Source organism: Convolutriloba macropyga, chromosome 11 (genome assembly GCF_964194025.1).
Source record: "Convolutriloba macropyga chromosome 11, txConMacr16.3, whole genome shotgun sequence".
Lineage (NCBI taxonomy): Eukaryota > Metazoa > Xenacoelomorpha > Acoela > Convolutidae > Convolutriloba > Convolutriloba macropyga.
Genome location: NC_134478.1, coordinates 25,883,170 through 25,899,505, shown reverse-complemented (window position 1 = coordinate 25,899,505; position 16,336 = coordinate 25,883,170). Strand labels below are relative to the sequence as shown.

General features: G+C 36.4%; 1 protein-coding gene across 2 annotated transcripts in view; it reads left to right on the top strand.

Moving 5' to 3' along the window:
• LOC142349773 (uncharacterized) overlaps positions 1-15,778 on the top strand; it is a 102,385-nt gene extending 86,607 nt beyond the window's left edge. The window contains exons 7-10 of one of the 2 annotated variants that reach the window (XM_075401537.1): positions 195-375; positions 7,039-7,191; positions 7,398-7,852; positions 15,365-15,778. In XM_075401537.1, the coding sequence (XP_075257652.1) occupies positions 195-375; positions 7,039-7,191; positions 7,398-7,852; positions 15,365-15,635 (1,060 nt within the window). In that variant the 3' untranslated portion in view covers positions 15,636-15,778. The remainder of the gene's footprint in view (positions 1-194; positions 376-7,038; positions 7,192-7,397; positions 7,853-15,364) is intronic. The other variant, XM_075401538.1, reaches the window with a different exon arrangement.
• Positions 15,779-16,336: the final 558 nt, after the last annotated feature.

The following is a 16,336-nucleotide window of genomic DNA, read 5'->3' as shown; positions in this document are numbered from 1 at the left end:
ATTGGCTTAAGATAACCTATTGATAAAAACTTGCTTTTTTTCACCAATTGTAGAATAGCAACACCTTATATTCAAATTATGGACACTTTTCTTGGAATTTGAGTGTTCATGAAATAGTTTACTTTATACTATCGTTTTGTAAATGGGGAGTTATTTTCTGCTTTAAATATAATATTTTCTTACAACCGTTTTAGGAGTCAAATACTGCATCTAAGAGAGCAGCAGCGGTCGCTAAAATCTGAAGTAGCGGAGAAATTGAACATACTGAACGAGCTTACAACTGCCATCTCTGCCAGCTGTAACTCTACCCATCAAAACATGTCTGCACAAATGAAGAAAGATCGTCTCGGCAATTTCATTGACCAGCAGAATAAGGTTAGTGAGGAAAACGGTTAACAAAATCATTGCTGTCCTAACCCGTCATTTTTGGGAACTGCGAATCTATCACAGTAGTTCTCTCATTAGAGCTCTCGGAATATAAAATTATAAATTTGTAACACACTTAGTTTTCAAATCATTGGCAATTTCTCAAAGGCTTGTCTCACCTTTTCCGGCTCAATAGTTAGATTAAATTGCCAGGTCTTATTATTAGTCGCTTTAAAACCATTGTTAATTGCTCTCAAACGAAGTTTGTAGCAATTATATTAGTCCTGTTGGTCTTTTTTTATGCGATTTTTCGCTTGACCAATTTTTCGTCTGACGCTTTTGACTTTTCGTCCTCAAAAACGGGATAAACAGGTAGCGCCCAGCGGGCATTAAGTGCTCTTAGAGCCTTTCAGCTCTGTTTCAGCTCAAACTGTTTTGGAGACTTATACTTATACTTATGGTGTGAAGGGCGGTTCTGAGAGGTTGAGAACCCCCCCCCCCCCCCCCCCCCCGTTGACCCCCATCCCCACCGCGCTGTTGCCCCCCCCCCCAACCCAGTGTTGCCCACATCAGCCCCCAGTGCACAACGAAGCCAACCGCTCGCGGTCGTTTGAGAGCAATTCGCCCGACGTTAGTCGGTTATGTTTATCCTCGCAAGTAATGTGTATCTGGCTGCGATGGAGCCTGAGGAGTAGAGATACACTATATCTATCCTATCTATCTATTTATCCATCCATCAATTAACATCTACGAGGCCGAGTTCTTTGTGTAGTCAATAAAAATTTATCCGAAGTGTAGTTCAGAAGTTGCCCTGCTAACACGTTTTAATGATTCTTATTGTATTATAAGACTTCAATTACTTTCTAAGGGTATACACGATGTTGATAGAATGGTAGCATAATGATAAAAATGATACAAATTAGGTAAAAATAGTTAGAAAGTTAGAAGCAACAATTGAACAAAAATCATTAAAAAAACTGCATCTACACCTAAGGTAACATGTGCAAGATAAGTCATAATCGCAGTTTTTGAATACGCAGATAACGATTTTTAATTGCTCAATGGGCAGATAACGATTTTTAATTGCTCTCGAATGAGAAGCAATTAAAGTAAACGTGTGCGTCTTTTTTTATGCAACTTTTTCGCTTGACCGTTTTGTGCTTTTTTTTCTTTGACTTCTCAAGTGACTTTCACGCATGTCTTCTTGATTTTTGAGTGATTTCTATAAAGTAAACTATAATGTAAACTATTTCATGAACACTCAAATTCCAAGAAAAGTGTCTATACTTTGAATATAAGGTGTTACTAGGTGAAAAAAATATCAATCGGTTGTCTTGAGCCAAACCCATTTCATATCCAACATACTGCGCTAATGCCTCTGTCGAGGTGACGAAATCGGACTCCGGAGGTCGGTGTTCGGATCCTACCATCTATTGATGTTTTCGCACCCATAAGGAAATTTCTTCAGACCCTGAATTAAATTGCGTCGCCTGTCATTTGAGACTGAAATCTTTGCGCTCTTATTTCAAAGTAGAATAAGAAACCGGTGTTTGTACAAAATTTCGATTTCTCGTTAGTAGTTTTTAATAGCCGCCCTCATCTTCTCAGCCGGCTATTTTAGCGCTCCTATTTTTTTTTACTTCGTCGAATAAAAAAATGTTTCGCTTTACCTCATTTTGCCGCCTTTTCAACATTTTGCGTGAAATCTTTTTGACTTCTCTAGGCTAGTTTCTCTCTTCTCTCTTTCTGCTAAAAGTGATTTTGAACATCAGTTGCTCAGCAAAGCAATTCAAAATGAACAGTCAGTATAAAAAATTGAAGTCAGAAATAGAAACGGGATAAACCCATAAAGCCCAATTTTAGATGCCCGCTATTTGAACGTCGGTCCTATAAGTATTAGTTACCTCTCTCTAATGCTGATTGTTTTTGATAGTAGCCCCTGTAGCCTCTCTCTAAGAAACAGAAGTATGTTCAACTACGAAATGCCATCAAAATAAATCGGACTTAAAAAAATTTTTTTGTACGAAAATCTTTTTTTTTTCAATATCTTCTGTTATTTCAATCCCAGTCATGCTTATTGGAATCAACGGCGGCTATTTTCCGGCAATCTGCCGGGTATGTTTGTTCACTTGCGGCACTTTGACATCGAATTTTACTGTTTTATCAGTTTTTTAGTTGTTTATTTTTGAAATGGTTTTCCTAATCGATTCATAGTCCATTCTATGTCTTGTTTTTCAATTGAGTCATTGAAAATTCTTTGAATTGTGTCATTTTTATTGGGTATCACCCATAAGGAAATTTCTTCAGAGCCTGAATTAAATTGCGTCGCCTGTCATTTGAGACTGAAATCTTTGTGCTCTTATTTCAAAGTAGAATAAGAAAACGGTGTTTGTACAAAATTTCGATTTCTCGTTAGTAGTTTTTGTTCACTTGCGGCACTTTGACATCGAATTTTACTGTTTTATCAGTTTTTTAGTTGTTGATTTTTGAAATGGTTTTCCTAATCCATTCATAGTCCATTCTATGTCTTGTTTTTCAATTGAGTCATTGAAAATTCTTTGAATTGTGTCATTTTTATTGGGTATCATTGAAAGGATCAAGTATTGCCTTCCAGAGTAAAAGTTTTAGGAGTTTTAGCATTGATGTTTTGTTTAGTTTATTTGAACTTTTTGGTTGCTCAACTCTTGAGACTATTTCTTTTTGACTGTCATTGTTCAGTTGAGCTGCTGGTCAGATACATCAGTTTTCAGTTTGTCATTCGATTCTTTAGATTTTATTTCGGGACTTGTCATGCTATGTTTTTTGTTTCGTCGTCTAACGCATTTTTGTTTTTCCTTTGTTCACACAGCAAAGCTGAAGTCAATTTTTCTGATTTATTTTCTCTCACTAACGGCTTTTGTGCGCATGGCGTTATTTTTTACTCTCGTTTTTAGGTCATTTGCGTGATTAGATTTTGATCATACGTGACTTAACTCACTCAATAGAATGACTTTTGCGCTTTAAATTTTAAGTTCAATTTGAATTAGTTTAAGGTCAAAGGAACTTATGAGGAAGGTAAACAGTTTCTCAAGTCTTCAGTTTTGGGCCTTAGTGTCGTTAAACTGAACATGCGGAAGTGTCCAATTGTATGACTAATATTTCGTATTATGTCGGATGTTCTCATTTTATTACTTGCTCTAACGATGTATTGTTCTTTTATTTGAGTCGCGTTTTTCTTTCTTTATGGGGTCGTTGTCTGATCAGTTTAACGTTTTGTGATGCGTATCTTGGTGATCGGAGTAGCTTCCATTGCCTTTTGTACGCAGCTAAACTGAGCATGGTGTGAAGGGCAGTTTTCGTTGTGATTGGGAGGTTGTGATTGTCAAGGGAGGTTCTTAGAATTTGAATTTTATTAGAGCGCTGTCTTTTTAAGACTTGAAGACGAGTATTTGAGAAGTATCTTTTTACAACCCGAAGAGGCTTTATTAATTGTTCTTGAACGAAGTTCATAGCAACTATTGTAAACGTGTTGGTCTTTTTTATGCAAATTTTTGGCTTGACCATTTTGGGCTTTTCTTCTAGAACATTCTTTGACTTCTCAAGTGACTTTTTCACGCTTTCGTTCTTCATGTTTGAGTGATTTTTATTGCTCTCACTCCAAAGTAAAGCTTGTTGCTAACATAAAGTCGGTTACAGCAAAGCAAAAACAAGGGCTTGATAGCCGAGTGATCAGTGCATCTGGTGATAGATCGGGAGGTCAGTGGTTCGAATCCCGGCGGGGTTAAAAGTTTTCTACCCGACTTTCGTTCGAGAGCAATTGTTCCGACATTTGTCGGTTTATGTTTGTTTAATTGCTCTCAAACGAAAGTTGTAGAAACTATATTAGTCCTGTTGGTCTTTTTTAGTGCGGTTTTTTGCTTGACAGATTTTTCGTCCGACTCATTTGACTTTTCGTCCTGAAAAACGGGATAAACAGGTAGCGCCCAGCGGGCATTAAGTGCTTTTTTAGAGCCTTTCAGCTCACTAGTCTCCAAGTATGCGATTAACAGAAACTGTTTTGGAGACCTATACTTTTGGTGTGAGGGGCGGTTCTTTGAAATTGAACCCCCCCCCCCCACATCAGCCACCCTCCCACTTCACCCCCTCTCAATCCCCAGCCGTGCACATTCAGGCCGTAAGCGCCCTTACAGCCAAAAACCACCCACCCACCGTTGCCCCAGCACTGCTGTCCCCCCTCGCTGCACCCCCTCCCCCTGCACTGCACCCCCTCCCCCTGCTGCGCTTACCTCACGCCCCTTCAATTAAGCTAAAGCTAGCCTCACTATACCGTGGATAGCTACTAACCAAGCCAACCGCTCGCGCCGGTCGTTTGAGAGCAATCCTTCCAACGTTAGTCAGTTATGTTTTGTTTTCAATAGCCGCAAAGCGATAGCTGGGGCTATTGTTGGCCTTCTCTTGATTTTTTTTACGACGCGGAGTGTTGGTTGGGCGTCTTTTTTCGAGCATTAATTTTGATAGGATTTTACAAGCAGGAAGTGAGATGCATGAAAAGAATTCAAAATGCTGAAAAGCAGACAGAAAACAGAATGGTTTTCTGTTCATGTCGCATTTTCGGAATAGATCGAGACAAGTAGGTGTAAAATACGACTGCTAATTGAGCAATGTTTTATAACGTGCGGCATTTTCAAAACATTTTTTTTTTAGTTTTAACTCATGGTGTCTGTATCGTCTACTCAAATTAGTAATAGTCCACTCAAACTAGTAGCTAGAAAATGATTTTTATATTCAATGTTGAGCATTTTTACGATTTTGCGATGTTGGACAGGTTTCTTAGCTGTCTTTGCATTCAAATTTGTATAGCACCTTTGGGAATTTTGTCGTTCAAATTAGCTTTTAAATTGCTCTCAAATGAATAATATTAGTCCTGTGGTCCTTTTTGTTTGATTTTTTGTCTCACCCATTTGACTTTTTGTCCTCAATGCGGCATAACAGGTAGGCCTGGAGGGCATTAAAAGCTCTTAGAGCCTTTCTTAACATACTCTAAGTATGCAATTCAACTAAACTGTTTGGGAGACATAAGTTCAGGGTGTGAAGGAAGGTCCTCAGAGTTTGACTCCCCACCCAACTTCACCCCTAGTGCTAGCCTCCCTAGAAGCTAGTCTTCCTCAACCGTACCTAATGACTGTGGAAGCCAATCGCTCACCATTCGTTTGAGAGCACTTCTCCCGACGGTAGTCGATTGTGTTTTCATTGTTTTGGCTGCTGTTCGATATAATTGGTCTTAATTTTGTTGTTTTTCTGAAAGATAATTAATTCTTTGCAAACTTAGCTGCTTGTCTCGGTTTTTTAAGTTCTTTGCTTTCTCTCGTTGTTCTGTTTGTTTTTTAAATCTTCAGCTTAGAGATATTCTATAGGTTTTGCTCCTCGAAGGCTACACAGGTCACATTTGGGCTGCACCCCCCACCAAGGAGCAGGCTGCAATTAAATACAGCCCCTACTATCCGTTCGAGAGCAATTTTTCCAACGTTAGTTGGTTATGTTTTTGATGTACTCAGTGGCATAACGTCTTCAAAATTTTTAATAGCCGGGAAGCGATAGCGGCTTTTATTGGGGACATCATTTTTTTTAATCCGCCGTCTCCATCGATAAATCTTTCTACCATTGACTTTTTCAGTTTCAGTGACTTCTACTGCTTTACAGTTAAAATTTGTGTGCGGGACGTCATTTGTTCTGCTTTTAGGTCAATTGCGTGACTTACCTCACTAAAAAAATGACTTCTAAACTCACTTAGTGAACTTTAAATTTTATGAACGTTTACTAGTTAAATATCAATAGTGTGCTTCTAAGTATTGCCAAACGTATATGTCATTGTTCTTGAGTATTAGAGTCTTGAATTTTCGATTTAGAATTTTAATTTTGAAAAAGCTGTATTAGGGTTTCCTTAAAGAGCGTATGTGTCTCATAAAAATGACAGTCCGAATCTAACCCAAAATGTCTAGTGGTGTATTAAAAACTGGTGGTCAATCTATCTATCTTATTTCTTGAGTTGATAATAGCCGCCTCAGATTCTCAGATAGCTATTATAGCGCTCCTATTTTTTTACTTTGAATAAAAAATTTTGCGCTTCACTTTAGTTCACACCTTGTTCAACATTTTGCGTGAAATCTTTTTGATTCTCTAGGCTAGTTTCACTCTTCTCTCACTCTGATTAAATAAACTGTTTTTAGACAGCAGTTGGTCAGCAAAGCAATTCAAAATGAACAGAGTCAGTATCAATAAACGAAGTCAGAAATAGAAATGGCCTAAACCCATAAAGCCCAATTTTAGATGCCCGTTACTCTAACTTTGTTCTTAGTTACCATCTCTAATGCTTTTTGGTATTGATTCTAGCCCTTGTTTCGTCTCACGCCGAAACAGTAGTACGATCAGCTCCAAAATAACATCAAAATAGTTCGCACTTCCAAGTGTTTGTGTACAAAAATCATTTTTGTTCATTAGATTTTTGTCTTCTTTCCATCACAATCTTGGTTATGGGAATCAACGGCGGCTATTTTCCGGCAATCTGGTGGGTGGGTTTTTGAATTCCATGGAAGGCCACAAGCGTCTATCGCGGCTATTTTCCGGCAATCTGCCGACTATTTTTCAAAATATCTTTCATGAGGGCTTGTACGTTAATGTTTGTTTTTTTTTCAGATTTTGGGCTATCTTCAGACAGTGCAGCAAAGAAGTGAGACTACATATAAAGCCCTAGAAGAAGAACAGACTCGATTGCGCAAACAGATACTCCATTTGGAGATCTCTGCTTCTCAAGTTAAAGACATGGAAGAATTTATCCTGCACTTAAAGGTGAACATTCCTAGAATACTTTCTTTCTATTACTAATTGAACTTGATTGTTTAATTGGTCAACCGTTACTGATCGACTAAATAACCTAATGACAGTAAGCAGTATCTTTATTGCGGGCTCAACTCTCCAACAAAATGTTTTAACTACAAATACTTCTGAACGTCTTTGTTTCGCCATTTTGATCTTGAGTTCGAGCCGTTTTTCAGGAAGATCTGAGAAGGTTGGGACTCAACGGACAAACAAAACAACGTCTAGCAATTTCTCACAATGACGATTTTGCGCAGAAGATTTGCTCATTAATCAGAGAATACGAGAAGAGTTGCCCAGTTACAACTTCAGATAAATTAAAAGAAGATGATCACATGAAACATATTCCAGACAAATCCAGTTTTATAAAGGATGAACCTTTTCACGAATCAAGTTTTAATGTAGATGGATTGTTGTTTGGTTCTGGTCTTGAGTCTCTCAATAGCAAACAGCTGCTTTTGTCTACTAAGAGTGTCAATCCGAAAACCATGCCGAAACAGGAATTTGTGGTCAGTACAAAGTCGACAGAATTGTTGACGTACGCTGACTTGATGCAATTTGTAAGAAATCTGCAAATCGATGCAGAGCAATGTCATATCGGGGTTTCAGACGAGCGCGCACAGAAAAGAAAAACGTAATTGAAATTCAATATTGTTCATCGGCATATGAATTGAGAAACCAGAAAAGCTTAAGATGCTAATGGTTAAGATGCTACGCAATATACTAACCTTTCTTCTAAAAAGTTTGTTACGAGTAACCGACATATATAATAAATCAACTAGAACAGAGTCGAATAAGAATGACAAAACCATGGATGTAGAGAAAAATTTATCGGTTTTACATTCTAGATTTCATTTTGAAAGTTTATGAATTCTCTACTTTTTGTAGAACCTCTAATGGACTGAAGCTATAAACGAAACGGAAAATTCGATAAGCTTTTCGTCGTTTCATGGTACACCATCACCAAATTGACAAATCTGCGACATCCATTTCAGTACTCCAACGAATATTGGTTTTACTCACGTTTTTGCGACTCGAAGAGGTGTATTAGTATTCTACAGGTTTTTACAATCCAAAGTATTTAGATTGTATTGGTGGGCTCTTTTTTAAGATATTCTTCACGAGTTAATCATTTTGAGGTAAACACGAGCTCTTCAAATTGAAAAATAATATTGACGTCTTTTCAGATAGTCGAATCAATATCTTGCCTCATTTCGCCGTATTTTATTATACAACTTTGTAGCTATGTATTTCACAGATAAATGTTCTTTCTTCGGGAATCTAGGTTCAGCTCTCAGTTTACAATCAGAAGATCTTGTGTTATAATATACAGCGAAAATTGAACAATTGTTGGCAAAACTGCTCACTGTGTCGCTTATATATGGAATTGAGCACAAATTTTAAAAGCTCGTCTAACTGAAGCTCGTATATTGATAACACTGAGTATTTAATTATTATAGCTGCGAAGCTGTAAGCTGAGCGTAGCTATATTGCGGTGCTCCTGGTTTTTTTACGACTCGAAGAGGAGTATTGGTTTTCTCTGTTTTTACGACTCGAAGAGGAGTATTGGTTTTCTCTCGGTTTTTTTTTACAGGAAGTAGATTTGTTCACGCGGCATTTTGACCTAAAAGAGAAAGTGAGAAAAGCTGTCTTGGTGAACAGATTTTCGCTAAGCGAGAGAAGTGTTTTGATCATGCGCTGCGTTTAGTGAATGACTTTTTGACTTTGAAAAGTAGTTTTTGACTGAAATGCACATATAGATAACCGTTTTTAGCCGTTTTTTCGTCTAAGTGGCCCAAATTTTTTGCTTTTAATTTGGTTCCTTGCAGAAATAAGTTTTATTTGATACTATATTGAAATGTAAACCTCGGAAATTGCTGCCACAGTGTTTTACAGAGCCTGAAAATGCGTTTCAAGTTGAAAATTGGCTCATGATTCTTGATTTTTTAGTTAATTTTTGGCTTTTTTCTTTTAATTTCTTCTTTTTTGGATCTTTTAACCGTCTTTTTGTCAAAAATCAGTTAATATGGCTATTTCTTTTTTTAATTCCTATATTCAACGCCTCTTTCTACCTCGATGTAATTTTGTTCCATAAAATTGTACATATGCTAATCCGGTTTTGGTAGTTTTTTCCGATTTTCGTCAGTTTTTCGTTTGTATTTCGGTTGTAATTGCTAGAAATAGTTTTTTGTGCAACATGATGGACTTTAATTTGGTTTCAATAAAAATTCAATCATTTTTTGGCGATAAGTTTTGAGAAAACAGTTAAAACTTTTTCATAAAGGCAGTCTTAACTTAAAAGTTCTTTGACCATTTTTTTTGCAAAATGTTTCAATGTTTCTTATTTATGAATTCTGCTTTTTCCCATTTTTTGGTCTCCTCATTAGGATAGATCTTTGTATCGGATGACTAGTTATCTTTTCTCTGTCTTGAATGCTGAACAATGAAATGTATTCTCGTTTTTCTTGAATTTTTTAAATTGATTTTTAGCTTTCAAAAATCAAGAGTCTTTTTGTTACGGTGTTCCTTACATTGTGCCCATATTCTTGACATTCTAGTTAGTATCATTCTAGCTTTGTCCTGGCACCTAAATTTATTTTCGGTATATTGATTTTTTCGGTTGTAAAAATGAACGATTTCAGTTTTTTCTTAGTTTTTCGTCATTTCTTTGGTGTGCAATTGATTTCATTCTACAAAAGGCAATACTGAGAGTTTGATAGCAAGTTTCTTCCAAAATTTCTCTTTATGACTATTTACTGCAGCTTTCTTCCGGCCTATGTATTAATTTAAACGATTTTTTCCTTTGAATATTCTTCTGCTGCTTATGTCTTTCCTATGATCAATTTTATTTTTGATTTAGTATGAAATCATGTTGTCTAGCTTATGAACAAAAAGGAACAGTATGTGTGTGTTGTTTTTTGACTTAATCGCAGTGATTAAAAGTGTAATTATTGGTGCTTCTGATTCTTAAGTTTGAGGTTTCTTTTTTGAAAAGATTTAACTTAGTTTCTAAGATTATCATCTGCCGTTTGCTTTCGCGATCTTTTTCAGATTAGAATCATGAATTATTTGAGGGCAATTGATGACCTTGTCAGCTTTTTTCAGACCATCAGTTTTTTGACCAGATTATTTCGGATTTTTTAACGTTACGTAACGTTTTCAGTAATATAAAAATTTGCTGCGTTTTGTTTCTCTTGGTGACAGTGGTTTAAGTTTTCTCCAATTTTTAGAGCAGACCTGGGGAGGCAGTGAGTTAACGGTTTAATACAAAAGTTATTGGCTTCTGTTGCTATTACGGTTTTGCTAGTGAAGTTCTGACGCTTCGAGTCGCTTCCGGAATTCTTCCGGCTATTTTTTTTTACATGAAGTAGATTTGTTCACGCGGCATTTTGACCTAAAAGCGAAAGTGAGAAAAGCTGTCTTGGTGAACAGATTTTCGCTAAACGAGAGAAGTGTTTTGATCATGCGCTGCGTTTAGCGAATGACTTTTTGACTTTGAAAAGTAGTTTTTGACTGAAATGCACATATAGATAACCGTTTTTAGCCGTTTTTTCGTCTAAGTGGCCCAAGTTTTTTGCTTTTAATTTGGTTCCTTGCAGAAATAAATTTTATTTGATACTATATTGAAATGTCAACCTCAGAAATTGATGCGACAGTGTTTTGAAGAGCCTGAAAATGCCTTTCAAGTTGAAAATTGGCACATAATTCTTGATTTTTTAGTTTTTGGCTTTTGTTTTTTTGGCTTTTTTTTCTATTAATTTCTTCATTTTGGATCTTTTAACCGTCTTAAAAGATCCAAAAATCCGTTAGTATGGCAACTTCCTCTTGATATTTCATATAAACAACGCCTGCCTCTTTCTACCTCGATGTATTTTTCTTTTACAAAATTGTACATCTGAGAATCCGATTTTGGTAGATTTTTTCCGATTTTTCAGTTTTTTTTTGTATTTTGGTTTTAATTACTAGATTTAGTCTTTTTGTGCAACATGATGGACTTTAATCTTGTTTCAATAATAATTCAATCATTTTTTGGCGATAAGTTTTGAGAAAACAGTTAAAACTTTTTCATAAAGGCAGTCTTAACTTAAAAGTTCTTTGACCATTTTTTTTGCAAAATGTTTCAATGTTTCTTATTTATGAATTCTGCTTTTTCCCATTTTTTGGTCTCCTCATTAGGATAGATCTTTGTATCGGATGACTAGTTATCTTTTCACTGTCTTGAATGCTGAACAATGAAATGTATTCTCGTTTTTCTTGAATTTTTTAAATTGATTTTAGCTTTCAAAAATCAAGAGTCTTTTTGTTACGGTGTTCCTTACATTGTGCCCATATTCTTGACATTCTAGTTAGTATCATTCTAGCTTTGTCCTGGCACCTAAATTTATTTTCGGTATATTGATTTTTTCGGTTGTAAAAATGAACGATTTCAGTTTTTTCTTAGTTTTTCGTCATTTCTTTGGTGTGCAATTGATTTCATTCTACAAAAGGCAATACTGAGAGTTTGATAGCAAGTTTCTTCCAAAATTTCTCTTTATGACTATTTACTGCAGCTTTCTTCCGGCCTATGTATTAATTTAAACGATTTTTTCCTTTGAATATTCTTCTGCTGCTTATGTCTTTCCTATGATCAATTTTATTTTTGATTTAGTATGAAATCATGTTGTCTAGCTTATGAACAAAAAGGAACAGTATGTGTGTGTTGTTTTTTGACTTAATCGCAGCGATTAAAAGTGTAATTATTGGTGCTTCTGATTCTTAAGTTTGAGGTTTCTTTTTTGAAAAGATTTAACTTAGTTTCTAAGATTATCATCTGCCGTTTGCTTTCGCGATCTTTTTCAGATTAGAATCATGAATTCGGGGGGTGGCTTCCGCTGCAATTACGGTTTCGTTGGCGATATTTTAACGCTTCGAGTCGATTCCGGATTTCTTCCGGCTATGTTTTTTGTTTCGTCGTCTGACGCTCTTTTTTCGTTTTACATTTGTTCACACAGCAAAGCTGAAAAAGTCAAATTTTCTGAATGACTTCTTCCTCTCACTAACGGCATTTGCGCGCGTGACGTCATTTCTCACTCGCTCTAGCAAAAGTTTTTTGGTTATTTGCGTAGTTTAATTTGAATTTGTTTAACGTCAAAGGAACTCCTATGTGCAGTAAAGGTCCCTAATAAGAGGCTTCTGTGGAATGAATTTTAGCAAGCTTTACTAATTTATCGCTGAATGTTTTTAGCCTAGTTTTTTTAGCAGCGTCGATTTTTTTCAATTTAGATCTGTCTCTGTTTCTATCTCTATTATACGGCACGCGGGTCTATTCTTTCGCAGCTATTCCGGTAATCTGCCGGCTATGTTAGATCACTCAAGCTATCTGACTTTTAATTTGCTTCAACGAAGTTTGAAGCAATTATTGTAAAAGCTTTCAACGGCCGCCGTCAGCCTCTCAACGGCTATTATTTAGGCACTTGCTTTTTTTAGAAATTCGGCTTACCTTTCGATCACGATTGTCACGCTTGTTTTCTCACTTACCTCACAAAGCTTTAGGCACTTGCTTTTTTAAAATTCGGTTTACCTTTCAATCACGCTTTTCGTTTTACATAAGTCACGATTGTCACGCTTGACTTCTGACTTACCTCACTCACTGTTTCAACTCAATTGAATTTCAAGTCAAAAGAGCAATATCAAAAGAAACATAAAGCACGGTCATTTAGCATTAAGTTATCAAAGCTCATTGAAGTGATTGCTAGCTAGCATTAATATTATGCTTAGCGTTCAGTTTACAAGCTGAAGAGTAATTTTAGAATCTAACCTAATATGCAGACTTTGCACACCAAATAAGAGCTTTTTGACACCAAAAAAATTGTGTCGCTTTCCTCTTAATATTTTCTTTTTCTGTTTCAATCCCAATGTCCGTCAAGCGAGTCAAGGGCTATTTTCCGGCAATTTGCGGGCTATGTAAGTCTTTTTTATGCAAAATTTTTGCTTTACGGTTTTGATTTTCCGAGTGATATTTGCGCCATTGACTTTTCCTCCCATTCTTAAAAGTCAGCAGCTGAACTCAATTTGCGGCAGTTTACCACTAAAAGTCAAATGTCAAGTGTCCGGAAATTTGTGTCATTTTTTCACTTCAAATTTTATTAGCGGTTATAGTGGTATATAATAACCTCTAATGAAAAGTAGGCTGCAATAGATTCCAGCTTCCACTAGTCTTTCGAGAGCAGTTCTTCGGAGGTTAGTCGGTTATGTTTTTTAAAATGAATCAATTTAAAGATTTTTTGCAATTTTGGCTGGCAGTAGTGATGTGTTCCGGTAGCAAGCATACTATATTGATTGACAGGCTCAATATTACTGAAATAAAATTTAAGCAATTGATATTCCGGAACTTGGTGTCCCGGATTTGACGTAACACCGCATAATCGCTTTTGCTTCACATAATCGATATGGTGGAAACAACCTTGAGTAAACTCCTAATTATCTGCAACTTTTTTATTTGATTGCCGTGCCGTTAAGGCAAAAAGGGTTTGCAGCTGTACTCTTTGTTCATTTTTTGGTTTCAGTTAACGCTTTTGTTCATATTAGTTACCAACTTCTTTGTTTGAAATTTTTTACGCCTTCCAAGTCTTCTTATGTCTCACCAACTGTGCATCCAATGCTTTTTACGCTTGGGTCATCTGCAAATTTATAACATCAAACTATTTACAAAATAGGGGGATGTCGTTTTCATAGAGAATAAACGGGACAGGTCCCAGTATCGAACCCTGAGGTACACCACATTTAAAACTCTCAATCTGAACAAGTGCCATATGTCAACTATCTACGCTCTGCAACTTGAATAAGACCGAAACCGGTCTAAATATCTACCTCTCAATTCATCAATCTCTTATTTCAAGTGGTTATATTTTTTAGTGGTTATGGTGGTATATAATAACCTCTAATGACTTCATTGGAAGGCACCCCAGAGAATTTACTTACCCCGCCCCCGACTGAATTATGCTGAAATAGATTAGAGCACCCTGTTAAAGAGCAATTCTTCCGACTTGAGTTGGTTTTGTTTTAAAGGCAGCTGGCAGCCTCTCAAACGGCTATTATTTAGACGCTCTCATTTTCAAATTCAAAGAATTTGAATTGTATTGGGGCGCTGTCTTTTTTTAAAGATGTGTTCACACATTTTCATGATTTTTGAAGTCAAATTGGAGTGGTGATTTTGGGCACGCCGAAGCAGAAAGTGGAGCAAAAAAGCGAGTGGTTTTGCGGCGTTGAAATTGTTTGCTCTAATTTGAAAGTAGAGTGAGAAAACGGTGTTTGAACTAAAATTCGCTTTCTCGCTTGTGTTTTGTTCAAATGCGGCAATTTCACTTTGTTCTTTTATGTTTTTTTTCGGTTTTTTGGATCGGAATTTTTTTCGAAATGGTTTTCCCAATCCATTCATAGTGAATTTTAGGCCCATTTTTTGTTTTATCTAAATTTCCATTTCTCGCTAGTTTTTTTTGTTCACATGCGGCATTTTGACATTGATTTCCTGTTTTTTTATTTTTCTGATCTGATTGTTTTTGAAATTGTTTTCCCCATTCACTCGTTCGTTCTGGGTAAAGTTTTTTGTTTGGTTAATGACAATTTTTTGAATTTTTTGTCCGGACTCGTCCTGCTATGTTTTTATTCTCTTTACCTGTTATCACGTTTTTCGTTTTACTTAAGTTACGAATTTTACGTTTGACTTCTGACTTACCTTACTCACTGTTTCAACTGAGTGGATTTTAAATTGTTTCACTCATTGAATTACGCAATGTAGTGAATATTGTCGAAGTCAAAAGATCAAAATCAAAAGAGACGGGATAAACCGATAAAGCCCGGTCATTAAGTCATTAAAATTTACTCTATCAAAGTTCATTAGAGTGTTTGCTAGCTGATATCGGTATTAAGCTTATTAGCTTTCACTTTAGAAGCTGAATTAAGTATGGTAATAGAATCTAACTGAAACACTTTTTGACAATTAGAGCAAATTAGAACAATTTTTGACACTGAAAAAAAATAAAAATTCAGTCAGTTTGTCTTCTTTTTTTTCTTTTTCCGTTTCAATCCCCGATGTGCATCAAGCGCGTCAACGGCGGCTATTTTCCGGCAATTTGCCGGCTATGTTTTTATTTTGTAACATTTTCAGTGAGGAAGCAATCACAAAATGCGAAGAACGAGTATCAAGTTTCCATGGGAGCAATTCGAGTCAATCCCATTCGGTGTTGGAGTTAACAAAGGAGTTGAACCATGTAGAGATGCAACTTGCAGCACACATGCGCCAGTGGAACAGTATGCAGAAGCAGTGGAACTCAAGTCCTGCTCGGAAAATGGAACGAGATGCATTTGTGGAGTTTTTCCTGCATCCAACCCAGACGACTTTGAACATAGCCAGATGGAAAAATGGGATTCCCAATTGATTGATACAATTGTTTTGGGATTGTAGAATCGTCATTGGTGTACAAATTTTTATTGGTTAAAATAATTTTGGAATTGTTGTTTGAGATTCTTTGTCTTTTGTGTCATATTTTTTCGAAGTTGTAGTTAAATTTTCGTGGACCCATTCGTTTTCGAAGTAAAGTTTGTTGCTGAAGTAAAATGGATTGTAGCAGAGGAGATTACAAGGGCCTGTTAGCCGAGTGGTTAATGCTATGAGTGATCTTCATACACCATCCTCGCCTCGTTTCACCCGTACGCATACTCTCGGGAAGAGGCATGAGTGGAGTGCTCTGCCATTCCGCTCACCCCGCCTTAATTAAGTTAGCCTCATGAAGCTTCAGCTATCTATTTAAGAAACCAATCGCTCGTCAGTTGGTTGATAGCAATTCCTCCGCCGTTCTTCGGTTATGTTTTACTGTAAGCGTCCAGAGTCTCTTATCGTTCTTTTTTCAACCACGAGTTGTTCAGAGCAGGGTTTGTCTCATTGTTGCCAGTCGTTGATATCACAGTAAAATAAATCAAAAATGTGTTTATCAAATTTGGCAATTATGTAAAGTATCCCAAAGTCCAGAAAATTTTCATCTCAATAAATGGAATGCATTTTTTTTTTATTCCTGTGACAATTTCAAGGGTCTAGTGCTTTACCAGTGGAGGAGGGTGTCGAAGGTCCAGGACATGAACA